General features: G+C 47.3%; 4 protein-coding genes across 5 annotated transcripts; 2 read left to right on the plus strand and 2 right to left on the minus strand.

Moving 5' to 3' along the window:
- The first annotated feature begins 1171 nt into the window (after positions 1-1171).
- LOC6601519 (AF4/FMR2 family member 4) lies at positions 1172-9258 on the plus strand. Its single transcript, XM_026992183.1, has 8 exons — positions 1172-1445; positions 1518-1715; positions 1814-2860; positions 2924-5077; positions 5195-5387; positions 5467-7104; positions 7623-7907; positions 7965-9258. Exons 2-8 carry the CDS (start codon positions 1680-1682, stop codon positions 8333-8335), a joined length of 5724 nt encoding a protein of 1907 aa, XP_026847984.1. The 5' UTR covers positions 1172-1445; positions 1518-1679; the 3' UTR covers positions 8336-9258.
- Positions 9259-10328: 1070 nt separating this feature from the next.
- LOC6601521 (vacuolar protein-sorting-associated protein 36) lies at positions 10329-11725 on the minus strand. The gene is made up of 3 exons (XM_002026547.2): positions 11614-11725; positions 10833-11558; positions 10329-10769 (listed from the first exon to the last, which is right to left on the minus strand). The coding sequence occupies exons 1-3, from the start codon at positions 11707-11709 to the stop codon at positions 10392-10394; spliced, it is 1200 nt and encodes a 399-aa protein (XP_002026583.1). The 5' UTR covers positions 11710-11725; the 3' UTR covers positions 10329-10391.
- A 1015-nt stretch (positions 11726-12740) lies between these two features.
- On the plus strand, positions 12741-15497 carry LOC6601522 (liprin-beta-1). The gene is made up of 3 exons (XM_002026548.2): positions 12741-13059; positions 13115-14064; positions 14117-15497. The coding sequence occupies exons 1-3, from the start codon at positions 12862-12864 to the stop codon at positions 15012-15014; spliced, it is 2046 nt and encodes a 681-aa protein (XP_002026584.1). The 5' UTR covers positions 12741-12861; the 3' UTR covers positions 15015-15497.
- Positions 15498-15557: 60 nt separating this feature from the next.
- Positions 15558-20559, minus strand: LOC6601523. Of its 2 annotated transcripts, none has more exons than XM_026992202.1 (2): positions 20544-20559; positions 15558-18070 (listed from the first exon to the last, which is right to left on the minus strand). In XM_026992202.1, the coding sequence occupies exon 2, from the start codon at positions 18057-18059 to the stop codon at positions 15858-15860; it is 2202 nt and encodes a 733-aa protein (XP_026848003.1). In that variant the 5' UTR covers positions 18060-18070; positions 20544-20559; the 3' UTR covers positions 15558-15857. The 2 variants fall into 2 exon arrangements, with proteins under 2 accessions (XP_026848003.1, XP_002026585.1); XM_002026549.2 differs by lacking the exon at positions 20544-20559 and adding an exon at positions 18621-18846.
- Positions 20560-25796: the final 5237 nt, after the last annotated feature.

Genomic DNA, 25796 nt, shown 5'->3' on the forward strand with positions numbered 1-25796 from the left:
ATACGTACAAGTGACAAAATTTTTTTGTATTCTTAATGCTTAGTTGGTAGAGACTAATCCTTAATAATATACCTATTACGATTAAGTGCAAATCCTACAAATAATATACATATATATTATTGCTTACAAATCCAAATGTGAATGTTGTTTTTGTCTCAAATATTGCGTGTACAGCGGTCGGATGATCTAGCCGCCAATACAGGTAGACATCTTAAAGACCGGCGAGCCGGATTGCCGATCATTAAAGAAACCAAGGCGCTTAAAATAGGGTTTTTAGCCCCGATCACCAAGATCCGAATCAATTACGCCATGGACAATGGCAACGGTAAACACGGTGGACACGGTGGTGCAGCTGCTTTGTATGTTACCAATGTCAAAGTGGAAATTATAATAATTATACCAATTTCAAATAACTTTGTATCTGAATTTCATTTTGAATCAGCCCGGCAAAAAACAGCTGTTGGCGTGGGGATTGGCATTTTTCGATAAGATGACGTGCAAAAGAAAACGCCAGGTGGCGCTGTATATACTTTGTTGCGCTCGAGAGCACAATGTGTGCGTAGGTAAGAGTGGCACTCACAGCGAACGATATTCTATTCGATAACAAAATCTAATACTACTTCATATACGGTAGTACTTTATTCTTTTCGGTATATTTTGACGAGAAATTGACTTGAAAGGTATATTGCTGAGAGTCAGATGGATCCGCGGTCACATTGATAGTACAGTAAATTCAAACGAATATCAATATCGAGAGATTTGATTTCCGATCATAGACAGAGAACGATTAACCCGTTGTCGACCGGTGGGTATACAACATACACTGCACGAAAATTATGAATCTTGAAGATTTTTAGCGCACTTCAGGTGAAAGATATCGTGGTTTTTTGTAAGTAAGGAGTTAGGATATGATGGAACTACAAGAAAATCTAATAAACAGTATGATCTATTGCGGTTTAATTCATGTTGTTCACCTTTTCAAATAGAGGGGGGCTAAGTGGGCTAAGTTCGTTTAATCATTGGTATATTTACGGTATATTTTGAAAATGAGAAACATGTAAAATATTTCGGTATATTTCTGAGGGTCAGATAAATCCGCGGTCACACTGATCGCACAGTACATTTACATTGCAAAAAAAGCCTAAAACAAAGTTTTTAAACAATTAAAATTAAGCAATCTTATGCATATTATTAAAGAACAACCCCTGCGTTCGCCTATCAATTAAAGCAAAAGTGGTGGCTGTGTATTGTTGTTGTGCAAACGAGCCAAAAAGACCGTCGTCCAGCAGAGGGGCGAAGAGAGAAAATGTCACCCAAAGCAGCAGCAGCAGCAGCAGAAAAAGTGTGAAGAAATTACATTTCTGCTCAAAGGCGCACTAAAAAAACACAACAATAAGACATTTAAAAAACAATAATGGTTCTACACTGAAATGATACACAAACAAGTGAGTGTTACGGTAGGGGGCGCAGCCCCGAGGCGTGAGCGAAAATAAAAGACAACAACAAGCGATCTGTAGTTGTAATTTCACAGGGGCAGACACCTGCAAGCGCAATGAGAGCAACGCTGATCCTTAACAGGCCTTCGATCGAACTCAGTCGAACTCTATCCTGGCTTGAATGTCGTCGGTAATTGGACTCGGGATCCACAGTTGGGACTCTTCTTGCAATCCGCTGGCACAATGCAAAGCCTGGACTCATCGTGCCAAGAAGCCGACGTAAGACCCTTTCGCGCCTATTACCAGTCGGTTAATCGACCAATCTAATAACGTATTCTCCCTCTCTTTTGCTCTTCGAATCGTTTATCTGCAAATAGTTTATCATAAATGACACGCTGAAGAAGTTGAAGGGCTCCAACAACTCTGACCATGCCCCGGGACTAGCTCATGCCGTGGTCCACGGCACGGGCGTCCACCAGCAGCAGCAGTTTGTCCAGTACCAGCCAGCCTCCTCCCCCAGTAGTCATCAGCTGCAGTCGCAGCAAACGCAGTCCTACCACCACCTCCACACGGCGCTCCAGCAACAGCAGCAGTCATCCCCAGTCGTCACTGTTGGCTATCCGACGAGCAGTAAATCGTATCTGGAGACTAGCCTGCTGCAAGCCATACCACAGATTCCTGCCCAACCGCCCATCTGCATCTTCGATGACGATGAGTCGCCGCCCGATGGGGGAGGGGCGTCAATTGGGGGCTCCCTGGGCATACTCACTGAGCCGACATCGGCCACGCCCACCGGCCTGCCCACAGCGATTGCCCCGTCGCCCTCATCATGCTCATCATCGACAACGACTCTGTCGAATTTCAACTCAATCACATCGCCCTCGCCAGTAGTTCCTGACTTGTTGCTGTCTACGCCGCCAGGCATCAACTCCAGCCTAAGCAATAATTCGACTGCCGCAGCTGCAACGTCGACGACGACGACGACGAACCCTACGACGACGGTCAGTAAGAAACCGGAGAAGCGGCCCGCCTCTGCCAACTCAACCTCCTCCTCCGGGGGCCATCACCTGCATCACCATCACCTGCACCACCAGTCACACAACCACCATGGGGTCCATGGGGCCTCGCCCGCGTCGTCGCCCAGTAAGAGGCAGAAGTCCAATAGCAACAGCACCAGCAAGGAGTGCAGCTCCTCTAGTCGCAGCTCAGCTTTATCCTCAGCCCCATCCTCCTCATCGTCGTCGTCAACAGCGCGCGCTGGCGCCGGCGCTGCCTCCAACAACAACAATAGCACCTCGTCCTCAACGAAGGGCTCCTCGGTGTGTCCACCGGGCAGCACGAAGTTCTTCAATCTACACGAGAAACTCAAGGATCTTTATATGCAGCTGCTAAGCAACGACATCAACTACTTTGCCGAGACAGGGGTAAGTGTAGGAGTGGATAGCCCCTAATAACATATATTGTAAATTGTTTCTCCCAATTTGCAGCTTAAGCAGCGCACACGATCGTTTACCCTGGAGCGGCTGGTGGAGCGCGAGAAACTCAACACGATCGTGGTGAACCTCTATCCTGGCAACAAGGGATACTCGCTGGCCCTGCACTACGATGAGCATGTGACGCTGAACACGCAAACGAACGAGTGGTCCGTCAGTGACAGGGACGAGGCGGCGAGCGAAGGAGCAGGATCAGGAGGCCATAGGCGACTCTTATCGACCAAGTCTGCGGCAATGGATGAGAGCCAAGCCAAGGCAGAGTCGAAGCACGACTATGGCCTGGTTGAAGTGCTTCGATGGCCGTACGAGAACGATTTGCTGTTGCAGTGCATCGATCGCGAGATCCTGCCAGAGTTTCTGATGGATCTGCTCTGTGCGGAGACAGTCAGCCTGTCGGATGGGGGAGAGGGAACGCGGATCTATGCCAAGCCTAGCGTTTTCTACGCGGGCTGCGTCATCGCCCAGATCCGCGACTTCCGCCAGACGTTTGCCACCTCAACGAATATCTGTGATATGAAGCACATCCTGCTCAGGCCGACGAACGCCACCCTCTTCGCGGAAGTGCAGCAAATAGGCAGCCAACTGCAGGCGGAGGATAAGCTTGCACTGGAGAGCCAGTTGGTGTTGGCCACGGCGGAGCCGTTGTGTCTGGAACCGGATCCAAGCATAGGACGGCAGGCCATCAATGCTCAGCACCAGCGCCAGCTCTTCAACTCGCACGAACTGCGCCGCCAGATGAAGAAGTTCACCCAGACTGCCATCAATCGGAAGCGCAAGCTGGACCAGTTCACCCACCACCATGGGCTGGAGCTGTGCGACTATCTGGCCCGACTGCGTCAGAGGCCCCGGACGGGGAGCAGTAGCGCTGGCGGCAACGCTACTCCGGCCACGGCACCCACCAACAATCCTCTGGTGGGCGCCATGCTCTCCTCCTTTACCTCAAAGGTCCCCAGGCGGCCTCACGAAGTGATTCGGCCCATTCGTCCTCCGTGCTTGGAGTACCCCGCCAATCTCAAGGTGCCCGAGCACGTCATCAGCGTAGAAAAGTATGCCAAGACCTTCGAGCCCCTCAATGAGTTCAGCGAGGCCTGCAAGGATGGCTGCCAGCCGAATTGTCGCCACAACTTCCAGCCCCAACTGATCGAGGAGTACGTCCTGGAGACTGAGCGGGAGGCCAACGAGGGACGGCGGGCGCTGTACCACATCAAGCTATCCATCTACCAGCGTCCCTCCGATGCGGAATACCTCGGCGAACTGTATGTGGATCGGGACTTTCGCGAGGGGGAGCGCAATGGGGAGTCCTGCCGCTTCGCGCTGGGCACTCGGGTGCATGCCAATCGATACATTCAGCAATTTCGCGAGATCTTCACGGAGGAGGGGCGCAAGGCGGTCAAGATAACGCATTTGATACCAGGACATGTGCCAATTGTCACCCACACGGGGCTGACGAACGAGCAGCGGCTCCTCCTGCAGCAGCAACAACAGCAGCAGCAGAGGCAAGCTCAATTGCAGCAGCAGCAACAGCAGCAGCAACAACAACAGCCGCAGCATGTGGTAGTGGTCGGCAATCCCCAGCACCAACAACAGCAACAACAACAACAACAACAGCCTCAGCAGCAACAACAACAACAGCCACAGCAATTGTCTGCCACTGTGCACCATGTGGCCCAGCCTCGCCAACAAATCACCCAAAAGACTCTTAATCTAGCAGGGGGCAGCAATGTCATCAACGTGCAGCAAAACATAAGGCAGCAACCTCAACAGCAGCAGCAACAGCAACAACAACAGCAACAGCAAACGTACACCGTTGAAGGAACGCAGCAACAGGCAGCCACACAACAAATTGTCCCGCAACAACAGCAGCCGCAGCAGCAGCAGCAGCACATACAGCTTCAACAGTTGGCCACCGGAAGCAGCAACTCTGCCACAACCACCCACCATGTAAGCCTGAGCAATGGCTCCCTGGTCCTGGTGCAACAGCAGCCCCAGCAGCAGCAGCCACAGCTGACCCAGGCCCTGCAACACTCAGGCATAACCATTCAGCCGGCCAGCATTCAACAGCAGCAGCAGCAGCAGGTGAAGGGGCCATCGGTCATTGGCACCAACTCTGCTCTGCGTGCCCAGCTGAACTCCAATGTGCCAATTCTGGTGAGTAATAAATGCAATGTGCAAAGGATTTCATTGACTCTCACTCTCTCCTATCCATTCCGACAGCAATCGCAGCTGAAGGCTCAGCAGCTAATGCAAAAGCAGCAGCAACAGCAGCAGCAGCAGCATCAGCAGCAGCAGCAACAGCAGCAGCAGCAGCAACAGCAACAACAGACAACTGCCTCCAGTAATAACAATAACAACAATAACAGTAATAACAATATGAACAACTCGGCCGCAATCAATGCCATAATGAACAGCATCATAATCTCCGCCAATCAGTACCAACAGCAACAGCAGCAGCAGCACGGTAAGAAGAAAAAACAGCCTCCTAGTGGAGGGGACCCATTAAGACTTGTTACTGATCGATCCCCTGGTGATCCTTTCAGGCGGGACCACGACAAACAGCAATCACATTACAACATCCGGCAGCGGCAGTGGTGGCGGGGGCGGCGGCGGCGGCAACAATAACAACAACGGAAGCAACACCGCCACGCTGAAGAACTCCAGCAATGCCTCAATTCTGAACCTGCTCAACAGTGCCCCAGCTGCCATGACCAGCACACCAGTGGCCAGTGGCACGTTCACATCCTCCACCGGCCAACAGCAACCGCAGACGCTGACTCTGGTCCAACACCAGCAGCAGCAGCAGCAATCCGCTCCGGCCACCTCTGATGTAGCCACAGCCACCTATGTGCAGACAACGCGCGGTACGCCCACACTGGTGACTGCCCAGCGGAAGCAGCAGTCCAGTGAGGTGCTGCAGAACCTGCTGGGTGTCAACCGAAAGATCGTAGGAGGCGGTGGCACCACCACCACTACCTTTCGGACCAACTCTGCAGGCAATCTGATATCCGTCAACCTCAATCCGCCCACGCAGGCGCAGCACCAGCAGACAGTAGACGGCGGCGGCCAGACGGTGCGAGTATCCATGTCGGCGCTGGCCTCGCAGCTGGCCTCTCCGCCTGCCATAATGACCAATCCCACCACAAGCTATACGGTGATCTCGTCGGGCAACAGCGCTGCGACGGCTGCGGCCTGGATACAGAGTCCCACGGTGCCAGTGCAGCAGCGTATTCTGAACACTCTGAGAAGGGACAGCACCACAGCACCGCCCAACGCTATTGTAGTGGGAATGGCCGCTCCCTCGCCAGGCAGCGATTCGAATGCCTCGAATGCCAGCGGGTTCGCAGTGCCCAACAACCTGGCGTCGAGCAGCAGTAGCAGCGGCGGGGTGGGAGCTCTTTCCGCCCTGCTGACAAATGCGGCCACTCCCTCGCCCTCGGGTTCGGATCACTCGCAGTCCTCGCAGTCGCATCAGAACCAGGCCTTGCTTGAGCGTCTCAGCAATGTTACTTCCAACGTGTCCGCCGTGGCCATGCCCCATATGTCGCCGCAGCAACCGACGGCGACGCAGCAGTTCATCACGAAGACCATCGTGCACTCTCCCGCTACATCATCGATACACTCGCCCATGTCTAGTCCGCATCCGCAGCCCTCAGCCTCGCCCCAGCAGCACCATCAGCAGCAGACGCAACAGCAACAAACCACCGCCACACTAAACCTGCAGGGCATCAATCTGTCACAGCTGCAGGGTGCCATGGCCAACTTTACCGGCCTTCAAGTGCAGATTCCCGGCTTCACGCAGCCCATCTCGCTGCAGTTCTCCGGCAACAGTTTGCAGCAACAGCAGCAGCAGTCGGGGAACTCGGCAACGGGTGCGGGCACGACGCAGGGCCAACAGAGGAGTGTTCTGGTGTCGGTTCCCGTCTCGAGCCAGCAGCACCAACAACTGCCACACACCATCACGCTGCAGACGCAGTCACACCAGCAGCAACAGCAGCAGCACGCTCCGCCGACGGGAACGATAGTCAGTCTGCCCTCGACAGTGGGCGGCACACAGACGGTGGTCATCACGAACAACGCAGGCGGCGGCGGAGGTAGCGGCAGTGGTAACGGTGGCGGCGGCAGCGGCGGCGGTGGAGGAGGAGGAGGAGCAACAACGGCCATGCTGACCCTTCCCATTGGTGAGTGAAAGGACAAGCTGAGGAGCAGAGGAGCGCACAGCAGAGTTGCAAACTCGTCTCGGCCGGGCCGAAGAGGATTTTCCTGATACCGATCTACCTGTTGCGATCTTCTTTATATCTGCATTATTTATATTTAACTCTTTTTCTTTTGATTGAACATGCTTAATTTTGTTCTCTTCTGTTTCTGTTTCGTTTCTCGTTTACAACAAAACCACATTCTCGTACAACACAAACCAATCCAAACCAAACCCAAAACGTTAACAACTCGTTTCGATCCCGCCCTCATGCAACTAAACTGTTTTATGTGTCTTGTGTGTGTTTAACCCGAAATGCCATCAGTTTGAGATTAGAGAGATCATTTTCTAAACCCAAACCCAAATTCAAAACCATGCTACTCGTACTATATCCTACAAGTTGGCGGCCCCTCCAGTCGACCTCTGACAATTCTCATTGCAACCTAAAACAACAACCAAAAAATCTCCCCGCACACCCACGTTCTGCTCTCTCTCTGCTTACAGCTCAAATAGTCGGTGCCGGTGTACAGAAACTAAATCCTCAAACAATACGTACCTCAAGTGTTGGTGGTGGTGTAGGTGTTGCCCAGCAGACGATCCAGCAGCAACAGCAGCAGCAGTCGGGCAACAGCAACACGGCTGCCATTCAGCTGGTGGGCACCATCCAGCCCCGGGCCCGGAACGTCCAGGTGGTTGGAGCCAAGCAATTAACCACCAGCAGACAGCTTATCACTACTCAACGCCAGATAGGTGGCTCGACACTCAAGATAGCCACTACTCCGATGAATGGTGATTGAAATTAACTTTTCGAGTACCTGCAACGATTTATAATCCTTTTCCTTGTAGCTGCCAATGTCGTAACCAGTAGTGGCGGTCCCATTGTTATGTCTGGCCAGAAGCTGCAGCTAAAGACTGTGAAGGCGCCAATGCAGCAGCTGCAACAGCAGCAACTGCAGCTGCAACAGCAACATCGAATACTCAACCAGCAGAGCACCGCCACAGTCTCGTCACAGACACTGTCCAGTCCCAGCCAGGTGCAGGTGCCGCAGCAACAGCAGCTGCAGCACATCCAAATCGCTGGACGAGCCACCACTGCCACGGGAGCCATAACCCAGCGGACACTCACGGCTCTGGCGGCGGCCAAGCAGCAACAGCAGCAGCAGCAACAACAGGCGGCGGTCAATCGACGGCGTTCCACCACCGACGCGACAAAGTAAAGGCGATGAAGAAAAGAAAACGGCACAATATTAGATTTGTGTAAGGACTGTAAGGACTGTAAGGAATGAGAGGACTGAGAGATGAAAGATGAGAGCGAGAAAGTAATAAGGCTACGCGTTGTGTATTTGCATGATATTATAGCTTATGGTTACCTCCTAACTATCACCACTATCGTACATTGTATACCCATATATCTATATATGTTTTGATGTGTAATCGTAAGTGTGAAATATGTATGTATATGGGCAATAGCATGGCAGCTCATAGTATGTGCAACCTAGTTAGGAGCTGGAGCTAGCGGCAACTGGAACTGAATTTGGTTGAGCTCTCCAGGTCTGCCGACTGCGCTTGTGTTAATTGTGTCACCTTGGCATAAACGAATTAGGTGTAAAGCTCTTAATAATATTTATCTAGTTGTACATATATACACATTATATATATTATAAATACGAGTATGTGAAGATTGTTTCAACTTTTCCCGCGCATCCAACCGCCATTCTACCTATTGTCCATTTGGCTCCCAGCTCCAATTCGTTAAGGCCTAGCTCGTTAAGCGTGCTAATTTGAAATTGTAAAGCAGGGGGTGGATCACTGAAAACAAAAGAAAGCAATAACAAGAGAAGTAAGGAGACAGCAAACAAAAAACGTAAGTTAATTGTAAAGAAATTCTAATTATTACGATTACGATTACGATTACGTTAGCTACAAGAGAATATGAAATATGAACCGGTGTAGGGGTTCATAAGAATAATTATACATATTAAATTGTACTATTACTATTATTATTGCTAATTATTAAATCGATTGCTTAGTTTAAGTTCGCTAAAGAAAAAACCCATTTTAGTTTGTATTGAACAAGTCGTAGCCTCAACCAATTTAGTACTTCCAATTGCAGAAACATTAAAACGAAAAGCAAAAACAAACAAATATATGCAAAAAGTCATCACTTATTTAAACAATTTATTTGTAATAGCGCAATGTACAACGAGACTAGCACGAGAAGAAGAATCGTGAGCGGAGAGAGTTACAGAACGAGCGGGTGACGAGTAACGTGTAAAAAGTAACGCTTACACTAAGCCAATTTGTTTTTTCAACTACGCCAGTTTCTGTAGAATGAAATTATTTATTTAAGCAACGATTTTAATTATGTTACATCAGTGCTGTAATTGCTAAGCATTGTTTGCTTCTTCTGCTGTACAACCCACAAAAACCTTAACTTCTTGATAATTCGAAAACGAACACAACACACAAATTAACCTTACCCCATATATGGCAGCCCACACCCACACCCACACCCATACCCTTACCCGTAAGCGTAAACGTATCCGTACCCCAAAACTCAAGCATAACTTACTCAATGTTAATATTAATTAATAAATGTGATTTAAGAAGAATAAAAACAAAAGAAATCATGGTACTACTACATAAACCGAATGAATGAATGACGACAGCGAAACGAACCCTCACGAAGTCAGAGTAGATTGGGATGATGTTAGTCAAGCGAATCAAAGCAAAGCAAAGCAAATAACTGGCCAAAAACCTGAGTACGAAAGCTATATACAAGATAATGATATACGTGTGGTCTGATCAAATGGTTATTGAAACGTAATTCAAAGATTTATTAATGTAATGCGGAGCAATCTAAGCGACAGCATAAGCTATTTATATGTATATGTAAACATGAAACCAACTATTAATATAAATGTGTAATTTCAATTCAATAACTGCTTATCAAAATACCTGACTGTAGAAAATTTTCATTAAACCGATTACGATGAGAACTCTCGAGAACTACTAACGAAAAAAACAAAACAAAACCAAACAAAAATAATTAATAATTATGACGAAACCAGAAATATTAAAAATACTTAATGAAGCGTCGACAAAGTCACAGAAAAAGCTCCGTTAATCAATAAAGTGTGAAATGAAATCTATAAGATCCAAGTGGACTCTCTCATTCCATGAACGTGCAAACGCTTACACCGGTTTCGATTACTATTGTATAAGAATTATTTATTTAGAATATCTAGTAACAAGCACAGATTCACAGATCGTTTAGTCTCGTTGCAGCAGCAGATTTGGATAGAAGCGGAGCCCTTCGATAGACTCGTCACGACACACCTTGCCCAGGCGCTCGGTGACCAGCAGTCGCTCCTTGGCCAACAGCAGAGAGATGCCCAGCTGCTTGGCCAGCTCCTCTACGGCCAGAGATTCAGCTGCCTGCACCTTCTCCAGGGTGTCAATGGCAATCAAGTCATCGTCGTGCGACTCCAGCTGCAGCACCCTGGCGCCGCTGGGGAAGCTCCTCAATCGGATTGGACCCCTCAGCTGTTCACAGGCATGCAGCAAGTCCTCAGGCGAGAGCAGTTCCAGGCCGCGAGCCCTGTTCACGCGGCAATAGACATCTGCTAGGGACATCATACCTCCATGCTCCTAATTAACGCACAAAAATGTCGGGGTAAATAAATGAATTGAATTAAGGCTCGAAGCACTCACCTCAATAGGATCGATCAGCATCTGGCAAATTTGTTGTGCTAAGCTGGAAAAATACGCCGAATTGCTGGTAAAGTTGTCTCGCGTCACAGGATCATCAATTCCCAGGCTCATGAGGTAGGATTTGAAACGCACCGTCTCATCGTCGGATATTTCGCCTTTTTGCTCGCGTATTCTGCCGCTGATTGTCTTGGACAGGCCCACCATATCCTTGGCCATGGTCATGAGAACACTGAGGTCCTGGAAGGCTAGTGCGATGTTCTCATCTGTGGCCTTAGCTTTCGCCTCCAGGTGCCGCTCAATGCCTCCGATGCCTGTACGCTTCTGAATACGAGCCAATCTATCGTTTACCGGGTCAGACGTCGGACTTCTGTCCACTCCCTTGATGATGGTCTCGCTGGTGAGGGAGATCTCCCAGATGCGGGCATTAAGAGTCTCCCGAAGTGCGCTGTGGAACTCCATGCTTAGGCCATTCTTTCCAGACAGTTTGATGTGCGTTGCACGACTGGTGTCCAGGGGGCCAGGCATCTTGTCAGGGCCAGGCGGACGCAAGTGCAATATTATGCGGGTCTTGCGGCCAAAGAAATTCGAGGCTGTCGTTTCCTCCCCGAGCGATATCACATAGCTTAGTGGCAGACAGAGGGTTACGGCGGCTCTGGCAATTTCTCCAGGACGGCCCCAAAACAGTCTGTGTGTTGTCAGCACCACCTCGCCCTCCTCAAAGTCTGTCTGGAAATGCCATTAGAAATGAGCTAAGCCCGGAATTACAGAGCCGTTTACTTACTTTCTGGTCCCCATCGAAGATTTTCACTCTACTGTCGCGGCTGACGAACGTTTCGTTGGAACTCAGACGAGCCTCCACATAAGCAAAACGATTCATTTCATAAATTCTAAGTTTTTGTGTTTTTCTTTCTGTTTTTATTATTGAGACAACACTTAGAGATGGGCGCTGCAGTGTAGGTAAACCAGCTAGTTTTGGTCAGATGTAGCTTTTTTCAAAGTCAAACATTCAGCTGAATTCAGCAATTCAGGATATTGCTGCTGATTTAAAAGAATGTTCGCTTTTGAATCAAATGTTCAAATAAAAAGATTCATTCATGCGATATAGCTTTATTCAGATTCTTTTAAATCATCTAGCTTTATTTTCTATAGAATATTGACAGCGATGTTACTGTGACAACATACTGAGATTGCCTTTATGTGCGTGCCTGAACTTTATGGACAGGCCCAAGTAAGAAAATCGTCCCTTAAAAAAGGGTCAAAACCTTGCACGGTTACGCTTTGGACTATTCTCTAGACATAACTATTTTAAATATAAACTTATGGAATTAAAGTAGTTTAACAGAAAATCGTTTCTTTTTATTAATATCCTTATAACATTAGCCTTTGATAACTGACTAACTGCAAAAACTCAGATGCCTTATGGAAAATAATGCAGAGAGAGCGAGAGAGATATATGCGTCATACTAATTTTGCGCTTTCTCTCTCTTCGGTAGCAAGTCTGACATAAGTATCGGCTTCGCGTTTGCAATAAACCCATCACTAGGCAATCGTCTGATCGGATTTACATATCGATGCGTTGCGGGCAACATTAATTTGTAAACCGTGTTTTAGTCAAAATACAATACATGCGAGTACTTAAAAGTAGTTAATCTTGTAGAAATAGATTCATTAATTGGATACAGATAGGTGGGCAGGGTTGCGAGATCTAGATTTCTAGTAATATTCCACGGAATATCAAAATCGAGGAATATGTAAAATAGAACTTGAATTCGTCAGTATATTTACGGTATATTTTTAAAATCAGACGGTATATTTTATCGATAAGTCCGCGGTCACACTGACGCCCCATCTATTTGATAGTTTTTTTTCCCAATTTGTGCTAAAATTAATAACTATACATGTAAATTGTCTACGAATATTCTGCAAAATGACGTGCCTATAATAAAGTGCTTATGTAAGCATGCACTAGCCCCAGAATACGTTCCCACATCGATCATCAAGGCATTAGCAAGGGCTTTAGTTAGATTTCATGGCGACGGCAACCGAGGGCAGCAAAATGCTTGAGGCAGCATTACAGCAAATGGATGGCCTTATATCGAGTACGGCGGCCACGGTTGGGCAGCCGGGCGGTGGGGTGGGTGCTTCGCTGACGCTAAGTGAGCGTAACTTGATTTCAGCCACCAATGTTTTATCTACAGCAAAAACATTAGCCCTGGCACTGCAACAGGTGAGTCACACACAACGAAAGAACCCGCTTGACACTCAAATTGTTTTTGTTGTAGGTGGGGTTGGCTGCTCCGGCTCCAGATCCTGTTACGGCTGCTATTATCAGCGACTGGCTAGAGACACATATACCACGCCAGGACTTCGATGAGCGAATGCGTCGCCTGCAGCGCGACAAAGAGGGGCTGGCTTTGCAGTACCAAATGTTGGCGGAGCGGGTGTCCGAGCAGGCGGATAAGATAATCGAGCTAGAAGGTCTCATTACAGACAAGACCCAACAGCTGTGCAACAAAGAGGAGCTCCTGCAGCGTCAGATGATATCCCGATCTGCTCTCGAGACGCAGAAACTTGAGCTGATGAGTGCCTTAAGTGAACTGAAATTGCATCGTACAGCGCTGGAACAAGCCAACGATGGAGGTGGAGCTGGGTCTGCGATGAATACTAGTTTACCCTATGGCAGTTTGAGTAGTATAAACCAGAAAGGCTTTATGGGTTCACCGAAAACACCGCCTTCGGCACTGCGCCATCAGATACGGCCGCAGTTCCATAGTCTGCCGAGATCCCATGGTAAACAGGCTAACAACAACAACAATCGCACCCTGGATGTCAACGCGAACAGCAGTGGCAAGCAGCGGAATGTGGCATTTGCATCGAACGAACAAATCCTAATCGATGATAGTGCTCATACGGACGAAGCCATGACGTCCAGCTTCAAGTTTCAGTTTACTCCATCGCCCAAGCTGCGGGAGCGCTCTGCCCGCGGCTTGCGCAACATTCTAGGCAAGCTGCGACGGAGCAATAGCAGCAACTGTGAGTTGGCCGGCCTAGAGCAGGCTGAGCCCGAGTTTCGGCGAGGCGGATCTCGGGCCACGGCCGGTGGACGCATCGAATGGAGTGCTCAAACGTCTTTGTTCAGCGACAACGAAAAACATTGGAGCTCCTGGACATCCCAGGATGTGTGCAACTGGCTCTGCCACATCGGTCTAGCTTGCTACGAGGACAATTGCCGGTAAGTAAGTCATATTTATGAAAAGAGTGCCAATCAACTTTCCAATTCACAGAAAATGGCTGAAGGCCAATCCAACGACATCAATCTTCACTGCCTCGCCGGTGGACATTGAAAGGGAGCTGAACCTAAAGTTTCCGCTTCATCGAAAAAAAATCTTGCTGGCTATTGACGACATCACTGGCAAGGAGTACGACGAACTCACTCTGAAGGCGGCCACCTTGGATACGGCTTGGGTGCTGCGTTGGTTGGACGATATAGGTCTGCCACAATACAAGGACTATTTCATGCAGGCCAAAGTCGATGGTCGCATGCTGCACCGTCTGACGCTCGAGGATCTGTCGCAGCTGCATGTCAGCTCCTGTCTGCACATAGCCTCGCTGAGGTCCGGGATTCTCTGCATGCGCCGCATGTCGTGGAATGCCGAGAGCCTGATTCGACGCTCGACCAAGGTAGCTAATGATGATGAATCCAGCAGTAGTCCGGACAGGGACAGCGTGGAACTGTGGACAGCGCATCGTATAATGGGATGGCTACAGACCATCGACCTGTCGGAGTATACGCCAAATCTGCGAGGGGCCGGAGTCCATGGGGCACTGATGATGTACGAGTCGCGATTCAACGCAGATCTGCTTGCCGATTTGCTCTCGATACCGCCGAGCAAGTCGCTGCTGCGTCGTCACTTGGCCATGCACTTCAAGGAACTAGTAGGTCGCCCGGTCATCCTCAGCAAAAGAGATGCGGAGTCAGCTCCTGGGTACCAGCCGTTGAATATTACGGCAAAGCTTAAGCCGGTCAAACGGACGCAGTTTTCGCTAAAGCGCCGCAAAAGCACCAAGGGACAGAGCGATGTCGATTGGACAGAGTACGTGTGCCCGATGAACGCCAGGGTGCCAGCGACATCGAACTCGGAGACGGTCAAGGACCTCGAGAGCTCAATGAGCTCGAACTAATGCTGGTGTCGGAAGACGCACAATTCATTTACAAATATTGTTAATCTAATTATAAGCTCAAGCCCAGCCCTGTCAGAGGGTCCAGGCAAACGTACTGCCCCCGAAACAAGCAAGCAACCAAATCGACCAAACACGACAATATTAGCAAGAATTTACCTGGGCACGCCCAATCTTCCAAGCACCAATCGGATGAAATCGAAATTCTTTTTTTTGCGGACCTAAACATACCAGAAACATTTTGGAAATTTATACTACATATTTTCTGTAGCTAACATAAGCCTATTCTTCGAAATTAAGCATCAAGATGAAAACGAGAAGTATTTGCAATGGCATTCAAACGACATTGAGAGAAAGCCAAGCTATTTGGCCTACCCTTTGAGACTTATTGCCCATTTTGGAGTTTATTTTTTTGTACTAACACATTTACTTACATATATTAACGCATATTTTGTACAATACAAATATACGATGCCTTTTACAAGAGCCACAATCGTTTTGCCCTCCGCTCCGGCTCCCTGCCGCAGAGCTCCTTCAACACGTAAGGTTAAACATTGACTTTATTTGTTAACAATAACATCGTTAAGCGCTAAGAAAAAAAACTAATGAACGACTAGGAGGCGTCACTGTGGATTATAGATCATGGATCCCCATCTTGTGGAGCAGCCTGCATGGACGGAATAATCGGCAATCGTTTCGTCTTAAACCTAACAAAAAAAGATCGCTTTAGCCCGTGTAAGACGTGGAGGCCAACTATATAAGCACGGTTGAAAATAACTTAATCATAAAAAAACCTAAAAATCTTTGGCAGTGCTTTGTGTGGTGTTTCAGAAACTATTGACAGCTTCATGTGGTCGGGCTGGCTAAACTCTCCAGCCCCAGCAGGCTGTCGATGACACCGTCGTCTTCCCTGCCACCGCTCTGGTGCTTGACGAGATCACTATCTGGTATGTGATCCTTCCAGTTTCGGAATAGGTAGCGCGTGAACTTCTTTAGCTGCCTGAACTTGCAGTAGGTTGCGCCCTCGGCAGATTGCAGTTGCTGGGTCTGGATGAGGAAGCCTTTCTCCTTGAATGTCTTTTCCAGCTTCTCCCGCTGCTTGGACCGACGCGAGCTCCGACGCTTCCTTTCGCTCTCAGTCGAGGGTTTGACAGGCGGCAAGCTCGGAAACATGGCGGCGAGCATGGGGCTCTGAACGCTGGAGGCGGGACTGTGTTGTGAAATTGCGGGAACGAGGCTATTGCCGCTGGAGAGGAGCAGCGACGATGTGGGCGACTCGGGTGGTATTTGGAGAAGCTCCAGGCTGAGATCAGTGGAAGGTGGTGGTATGTCCACATAAAGTTTCTCCTGTCCTGGGGCTTGACCCTGTTGTTGCTGCTGCTGATGTTGTTGTTGCTGTTGCTGCTGATCCCGGGAGATAAATTCGTAGCCCCTCAAGGTCTTGTCGCCGGTGCCGTTGTAGTACCGGTAGTTTCCCTCGGCGTCCACCGACAGCATCTTCTTCTCTTGCAGAGTTGGCTTGGCCCCGCCCGTGAACTTGAACTTACAGATGCTCACCTCCGTGGAGGGGCTCGACGAGTGCTCGGCAGGCATGGGCGGTATAAAGATAGCAGAGCGTTTCCTCTTCCGCAGAGCCAGGGGCAGGGGCATGGCCTCGTTCGCAAAGAACCCACTCGGTATGGGTATCTTCAGCGAGAGCTGGTTGTCTTTTTCGATGGTCTCGACGGGCACGGGCAAGCCTCCCAAGCTGCAGGACTCCATCAGCTGCTGGTAGTAAAGCCCCACAGGCTGCAACAGTAGCTTGGAGGCGACCAGGGGCTGCTCCTGCCCCCCGACCAGCTCCAAGGTCAGGGGTTTGACTGCGCTCAGAGGCGTCGTTCGATGGGACGAGCTTCCGCAGTCTGTGGTGGCTGTCGTTGTCGTCGGCGTTGGCTTGTCGCTGTCCCCACTAGAGATGGAGTAGCGATCACTGCTCTGGTCCCGCAGGCAGAGATTTAGGGGCTCCTCCGGTATCACTGTCGTGGACGAGGCTCCATGCCCGGTAGTCTCCGGCAGAGGGGCATTCACTGGCAGACTCACGGTGGCTGTAGCTGGCACGATGGTGCCGTAGTTCTTGTAGATCAGGTGGCAGATGTCGGCCTTCTTCGGTTTTCGTCCGCGTCGTGGCTTGTAGTTGTCGAGGGTGAGCTCTCCCATGTAGGGCAGATCTGCGTACTTTAGGGCACCCCGCTTCGGGGATGGGGTCACCTCTGGCGCCTTTGTGGGGGGTGGCACTGCGGCGGAGGGTGTAGGGCGCATTACAGGCGAGTCCTTCCTAGCGGATGCCTGTTTCTGTTGCTGGCGCTCTGCGCTGCGCTGGATCTCGGCTATCTTCCTCAGCCAGCTGCGCACGTTTTCGTGGGCCTGGCTAGGAGGCGGAGGCGGCGGCGGCAGCACGGGTCTGGGCGGCGGCCGACACTGGGTTGCCTCGTAGTGGGCCGCATACTCCGCAGGCAGCGCCTGGTGATGGAAGCGCAGCTTCATGGCTCCCGCGGAGTTCGTACGCTTCTTGGACCTGTTTTGACCTGGAGCAGGTCGCGGTGTCTTTTGTGTGAGTGGAATTTGTGACTCTTCCGGAGCGGCCAGCTGAGGCGTAGCCTGTGACCTGTGAATCTTCCGGTTCCCCATCAACAGGTTGGCCTTTAGCTGCTGCTTGGTGAGCGGGCTGCAGGTGCCGTTGTGCTGCTGGTGCTGCTGCTGCTGCTCCTGGCTGGCAGTCTTGCGAGCCAGCAATGTCTTGAAGGGATGGTCCTCGTCGTGGGCATCGTTGGAGGCGCCGTGCGAAATCAAGGGATCGTCGGATCCCTGCAGTAGCAGTCGGGTGGTGTTCATGTCTAGGCGCAGGTGGCCGTGATCTATTGCGGGCAGCCAGGACTCCAGATCATGGTCATGCTCCAGCTTGATGGGCAGCAGCGGCTCCAGACTGCTGACTGGGGGAGTTGCCGTTGTCTTCACCTTGTTATGGATGCTGTTGTTGTTCAGTTCGCAGACCCTCGTTAGTTCCTGCATCCTGATGCTTGCTGCGGATAAGGAGCGAGAGATGAGGGATTAAGATCGAGTTTGCGTATGGAAAATATGTCACGAGGGATCGGAATGTATGCGTAAATGTATCAAATATGTATGTACATGGGTAGAAATTCTCATGAGAGACACACGTTTTCCTCTGTTGTTGGTGTGGATCGTGCTCGCCGGCTGATGAACAGGGAGACGGAGACGCAGACGCGGCCGGGGACGGATGCGGACACGGAGATGAGTTTGCTCTCGTTCGGTGGCCAGCACGGGAATTCTATTTAAATGCCTGAGGGGGACTGGCAAGTGGCGCTGATCTCTCTCGCACACACACTAGTACGCACAAACATATACACACAGAAACGCAGCGAATCTCTCTCAGAAAACAGAAATGTTGTTTTTGTGCATGAAATTCGATTCCCTTGGTCGAAAAGCATGGCCATAAATGGTCTAACCGCACTCACGGGGGGGATGACACAGAAATCCACCAATCTATATCCATACTATAGCTAAAGATCATAAGATCGGAGGGGTGGGGTGGAGGGTAAACTATGGATTTACCTTTTGAAGTTATTGTTTTTGTACACAAAATGGGCTAACAAAAGTTATCCTATATGGGAGGGCTTCGTTCAGGCTTTGTTCAGACTTCGCTTCGACTCAGTCTATAGTTCTATCCACTGATTGGTAATCCTCGTATCAGTTCAGTTCAAGTCAAGTCCGCAGTCTATGGTTCACTTCACTCTCCCACAGGGAGTCGGTCGAGCAGCATCGCCACTGTGCGCGTGTACATCGTGGTGACATCCAAAACGCGACTACTTGCGGGAAAGTCAAGTCAAGAAAATCATCGTTTTTTTTTCAGAATATGCTCCTTAGATGGATCGCGGCGAAGAGCACGGAAAGGCACGGCAAGGCAAGGCAAGGCAAGCACGCCCCACACACAATAGAGGAAAATAGCGCGAACGACGGGGAGACCGAAGGAAAATCAAATGAAAATCAAATTCCTCTGCTCTGCTCTGCTCTGCTCTTCTCAGCTCTTCGGACAGAGATGCGTTGTTGGTGCTCGACACCGATGTCGTTGTCTGTATTTAACGCCAAAGACGAAGATATTTCGTGTGTTCATTTTTAGAACAAATCCAACTTGTTGCCGGCCATATAAACTACCCCTCCCGAGCAATCAGCAGCAAACACACATCCAATCCAATCCACTAAAAACCAACGCAAAACACGGCAGAAATACTGAGAGAAGATAAATTCGAAAAAGTATTTTTCGCTGTTTTTCATTCATGAGCAATCGCCTGTCCCTGTCCCTACCTCTGCTCCTGCCCATGCCCCTGCCCCTGGCCAGTCCTCTTGCCCCGCAGCATCATGCGTGTTTATTTTATCAACAGATCAGGGTGAATAGAAATTGGTTCGCTTTACGTTCTGTTCTGCAATTGGATCAGCACCAAAGAAAGCTATTTTGATAGGATTGCCTATATTTGGTAGATCTTTGAGCAAAGCGAGGGTACTCCCCGTCGATCACTCGTGTCCACTCTCTCCATGGTTCTCCAAGGTGCGGGAGCTGAGTTCTCCCGCTGATAAATACGCACACGCGAGATCGTTCAGTTTGATGACATTTTATTAATAGCACCTTAGGCGATTTGGGTTAGGGCAACTAAGTATTGCTTTGCGCCTCTATGGGATTATGATTTCGGTGAAGGAAAGGAAGAGCACCTCTCGAAATAGACAATGGTTTGAGGCCTTCTATTTTGGGCCATGTGCATGGGAATATAGGTCATCTCTGCATCCGCTGCGAGTTGAGAGTAGGTAGTGTAATGATAATATGTAGTTTTGGGGTCTGCCTATGTCACTTTTCTCAATGCGCAGTCGCAGCGGGATAGTCAGCGGGATACTCAAAATAGATACATGATATCAAAAATGCAAAGCACAGCCTTACTTGTTTGCCACAGTCCATAAACGAAAAGACGCCTTTTGCGGCAGCGCTCTTCAAGCTACTCATTTGGTCTTCTATAGACAATAACAGACCTTACCCCTTATTTATTGTCACAATAGTCGTACACTGCGTCTATCACATTCCTCATCGACCGATTTTCGACTGGTGGCATCGAGTGCAAGTTCAAACTTCATGTCGAACTATGCAGCGATGACGCTTGGCCTGGCCTGTGGCTGTGACTCTGGCTGTGACTGTGGCTGTGGCTGTGGGTGGGCAAGTTTTCGAGTAACTGCTCTGCAAGAGGCTTTACATTCTACACAGAATGCAGTGCAGCACCGGAGCTGCACAGACGGCTGTTAGACGGCGGCCAGAACCGGAGCTTACATCACCAGCCAGCGGCTTCCAACCTACGGTGTATTCGGAGCTTTGGATATTGCACATCTATTTGGCAGCAGCTGCGGCTGAGCGACTGTGCGACTCTTAGACTGCTGCTATCTGCGAGCATGTTTATTAAGCGACAGTCAATGGCAATTTTTATTTTTGTTCAATACCTGCTTACGCGAACGTACATATTTGTATTTATGGCCATAACTGCCACTTCGGACGCCCACGCTAGATTGGTTTGTTCAAAGAAAACAGCACACACAGCAAACATGGCAAATTCAGTTCTATGGGTCGTGTCGCTCTGTCCCAATGCCTCTGTGTGTCGAGCTCAGCAATTTCCCATTGTAATTCGTAAGATCTTCCTCGAGGAAACTTCTTTAACAGTCACAATTACAGTCACTAATCGGCTCGCCAGTTCATACTTGTACGTATATTGGCGTCAGAGCCTACGCGCGTAGAATTCGCGGCGACGGCGGCGGCATTGCGACTGATTTGGCAAACAAATATGCAAATGTTGGCCGAACGAATGCTGAGAGACAGTTTCAAAAATCGCACTTATTTCCAATTCGAATCCAACGAGATATCTGGCAGCCTTCCAGTGTAGCCAGTACGGTAGAATTTGATTTTTAACGGGCATGCCAGACCGCTACAGCGTTATCATTATACCACTAACCATACAGTTAACGCCCGATATCCGAAAAAGAGCACCGAGAAGGCAGCGTTTCCGACCCCATATAGTACATATATTCATGATCAGCATTAATGGCCGAGTAGATATAGCTGGCTTGACGCCTAGTTCTCAGAGACTATAAGTTATAGAGCAACCAAATGTTGTGTTCAGACTCCGGGGCTATCAAACTGTTACAAATATATTTCAAAGTTTCGTTACGCAAACTACCGCCACCACAACGAGCGAATTTCTTTGGCATCAACCATTTCTAAGATACGTGAAAATGCAGAATCATAAAAAATGCCCATGTCTACTAGATTGCAGAATTTTGGTTCAAATCGGGCTAATATTATAGCTGGAATGAAGAAAGCTATTTCGCGCGCCATTCCTCGCGCATACTCTCTCTCTCTCTCTCACTCTTCTTCGTGCAGATTGCACTTTCTGGCGGAAGAGAGCGAGATAGCAACAAAGCTGGTGTTTTTGAGTGAGAAATGAAAAAGAAAGAGACAGATATTGCGGAAATAAGCAGTAGAGGAAAAATGGAAACCATATAAAATTATAATTCCCTTGAACACAGATAACAAAATGCAAAGAGAAAGAGAGAAAGAATTTCGGCGCTTATGTATAATAACGCATAAAATATATTGTATAGGTTCATAGTAATCATAGTATCATAGTAAGACATATGTACATATATACTGGCACAGAATCGGGTATACAAGTAGAAGATTCCCGCTCGTTTACTTTTAATGGGGTCTCTTCGCCGGACTCTGTCTCCCTTTGGGAGTTGAACTTGCATTTAGACTTGAACTGGAAGGACTTGAACCGATGCCATTGGCCTCCATCAGGCTAGTAGGAGGCTTGCTTAATCGTGTTTTCTTGACCCCCTTCCCCTTCTGCGCAGGATCGCGTATCTCCTTGGTGTCCTGGATCAAACAGAGACGCACCTTTTCAAGTTTAGTTGCCCACCAGGGAGCCGTACGAAGGCTCGGTAGCAGTCTGGAGGATGGACTCCTCCAAACTCCAAAGCCCAGGCTTGGCGAGGTTATCTTCATAAGCTGGCTCGTGGGCCAGTATATCTGCTATATTCTTTGCCATTTTAGTTTTGTAACCTTTTTCAGTTTGGATTACGAAATTAGTTTTGTTTGTTTTATTCAACCCGATACTCAGTCAGTATGACTTCTCTCCGACAGAGGGCGCACACTGCACGATAAGAGAGTGTGTGAAAGAGAGGGAATGAGTAAGAGCGTGGAAGGAGTTTCGTGGTCACTGAATTTTCATTTGTGCCTTCAAAAATTCTGCGCTTTTAACAAAATTGTGGGAGTCACAGATTTTCGTTCTTTGTGGGATTGAAACGGGGCAGGGCGAAATTTTGCAAAGACTTGTAACAGCGCTATATCACTGGAGTCTGGATATTGCTCTAGCTCTAATAGTCCCTGAGAACTAAGCGTCAAACAAAACCGACGCACAAACAGAAGTGGCTATACCGACTCGGCTATTGATCAGCATCCAAAACATATACATGCATACATACATACGTCGAAAACGCTTCATACACACATAAACTTTTACCACAAATCTATGACCTTATAATCTTTTTCGGGTATCGGGTATACAAATGGGAAGAAAATAGTGCTAGTGGTCGTGCTAGCTCTTTTACCAATCTCTCTTTCTCTCTCAGTTTCAGTAAAATCGAGAGACCCCCTCCACGCATTAACCAACAAAGGAATTCCTTCCTTTCCCGAACAGAGATAGCAAAAGTGAAAGAGAGAGAGAGAGTCCGATACCAATTTCGGCGCTTGTGTTCTACTATGTACTATGCATAGTATTGTTGTAGAACCTCTTATTGGTGAAAATGAAACAAGGTGTGGGTAATATTTTTATGGTAAAAGTTTATTATTTGCAACTTTATTTTTTAGTTTCTCCTTGCATTTTGTTTTCATGTTTAAATGTCTATAAAGTATATATAATATATATTTCTGCATTTCTGTAATTTTACCTTTGTGGTTTGTATTTTTTCTTTTTGTTTTTTTTTGTTTTCTCATTTATTTTCATTGTTTGGTTTTGTTTAACTTGCCAGTTGTTCTTTTATTTATATACCTAGTACACTTTTGCATAAGTTTTCGTGTATAATAATTATTTATTAATAATAATGTAATGCAATTATAACTTTGTTTATCTGTTCACTTATAATGTTCTCTTTTTCTATATTTACTGCTCCTTGTGTGTTTTATGTTTTCCCATCTCTACATCATCCTCGATCCTATGTCGCCCATCAGCGACGCCCAGTTTTGGCAAACAAACAAAATGTACACTGCTTGCCCCACTTTGAAACTGGCAATAATTAATCCTAGGGTTTTTTGATATCTGTGTTATTATAATGTATGCCGCTCCTCTGTTTTTTCCCTTTATTGTTAGCTCTAAGTTGCGCTCTTGGCCTAACTGCTTTGCTTCTGCTGTTCAGTTCTATTCCGGGTTTGGTGTGTGTTCTCCAAAAAGGACTCTCTTAAGGGAACCAATTGCTAAAAAAATGTATCTTTGTAATAGTAGTGGGTGTGTTCTGTGTGTGTGTGTGTGGTGTGTGTGTTTTTGTGTGTGTGAATGTTAGGGTTCTCTAATTGATCATTATTGTGGCTGTAGTATGTACTCATCTATTATTATGCTGGGTTTATTTACGGTGTATGCTGCTGTATGGCGTATAAATAATGTTTAAAATATACTTTCTGGTAATAATGCATTGAGTATTAAAATATTTATAGTTTTGTCCATAATTAATTAATAGTTTTCTTGTTCGATAGCATTTAATTGTGTTGTGGGCTTCCAGCAGCCAACCGCGTGGCGGAGCAGCGCGGAAAGCGCTGTATTGAATATATTTAGATATATATCTGTAATGTTTTTCGGTGTTTACTTTCATCCTTTTGTTTCCATGAACGAATGCACAAATTTTACACACTTCGCCATTTTGGTTTCATTATTCATAGATTGTAATTAATGTACACATATGTTTAGTATATAGCATATATATTTATATATAGTTATATAAAGACTTTGGTTGCTATTTTAAATAAGTTATTTAATTCTCTCTGTTCTCTGTCGCTTCAACTACTTTGACTATTTTCCCTTTACTCGTGCCTTCTTGTCTTCCCAGTTAGTTCTGCACTTTATGTGTATGTATAAATATAAATTTTTGCAATATAAATATATACGTATGTCTGCATTTTTCTACGAGTAGATGTGTGCATTCCATTGCCTCTAATTCCGGCTCCTTGCGTTTTGTTTTTGTGGCGTATTCGAAAGAATATGTGACTTGGGAAATGCTCGATCTGGGTACAAAGTGCATTCGATGTGATAATTCAAATCAAAGACAAGGGAAATCTGAGGAACATGCTTTAACAGTTTCATGTCCACATGGTGAGTGATCCTGTGTATGCTTCATATTTATTCATATTTTTCTTCTTTTTTGATTCTGAAACCATTTTACATTTAATATTTAATTTATGTGTGTTGATTCTTGTTTTTTTTGTTTTTGTTTCCTTTTGTTCTCTTGAAAGTTTGACAGGAACTAGACACGAATTCTGTTGGATTTGCTTTGAATCATTCTCAAACAATAATGATAAGGATTCCACTCCAGGATCATCTCCTCCTGGTTTTACATTTACTCTACTAGTATAAGGTGCAAGTTTGTCTTAATTTTACGTTGCATTTGTTGCATCTTTCTTGTTAGGCTTTCTCATTTTGTTTTTTTGTTCTTTTTGCTTGTTTGCTTTTGCTTTTTGCTGCTAATTTATTATTGTTTTCGTTAAAGGTGCTCTTCAAATCTCAAACAATATGTAGATTCTTGTATTTATTGTTAGGTAATTGTATTTGTGTAGGTTTCTTCTTGTGGTAGGTGTGGTGTGGCATTGGGAACCTCATAGTACACGTATGTACTATACATACACATTTATCTATGTAAAATCTCTGAGTCACTTGCAAATCATTTAAAAGTGGAGCGGCAGCCGGGATTTGACTGCCCTTCGATACGGAAATTAAACTTCTTGCGATAGCGTGTGTGCGTGCGTGCGTGTGTGTGTGTGTGGGTATGCCTGCATAATGCTAAATACGGACGGATTTCTAAACGGAAAGTATAGAGTGTACAAAGAAACTGCTGCTGGGAAAAAAAAATTCTTGTACGCATCTCAAGCTGCATTCAAAAGATTCTTACGGGTGGGTCTGTAGGTGTCGGTGTGTTTGTGTGTCGGTGTGTCTGAAGGGGTGTCGATGCTAAAATCTAGACTAGCAACTATTTATTTGTATTATTCAATAATCTGTAATAATTAGACCCTCGCATCCTTGGGGCTTCGTTTGGGGGTTGTTGCCTATGTACAATATAAATTCGCTTTGACCATTTGGTTTTTAAATCCTTAGCTGCTCTCGTTCTTAACTGTGTGTCTTTCGACTCTGCACCTCCTATCTCGTACTTCGATCTAACATTTGGCTAAGTGCTAAAGGATAACAGTTTTATCTAAAAAAAAAAAAAAAAAAACTTTGGGCCTTCCCATGCTACATGCTACTCCGATGGCTCCAACCGTATTCCCATTACACCCGATTTGGTTTGTATAATTGCAAAATTGGTTTATACTGGTAATGCTTGGTTGTTGACCTTAGCTCGCTAATAAATCTTTGTTTGTTTCATAGTAATAGTAATAATTGTCATAATAATAGTTTAATATATGTATATCTATATATCTGTATATATATATGTATGTAT

The sequence above is a fragment of the Drosophila persimilis genome, unplaced genomic scaffold (genome assembly GCF_003286085.1).
Source record: "Drosophila persimilis strain 14011-0111.01,24,50 unplaced genomic scaffold, DperRS2 tig00000715-arrow-arrow-pilon, whole genome shotgun sequence".
Lineage (NCBI taxonomy): Eukaryota > Metazoa > Arthropoda > Insecta > Diptera > Drosophilidae > Drosophila > Drosophila persimilis.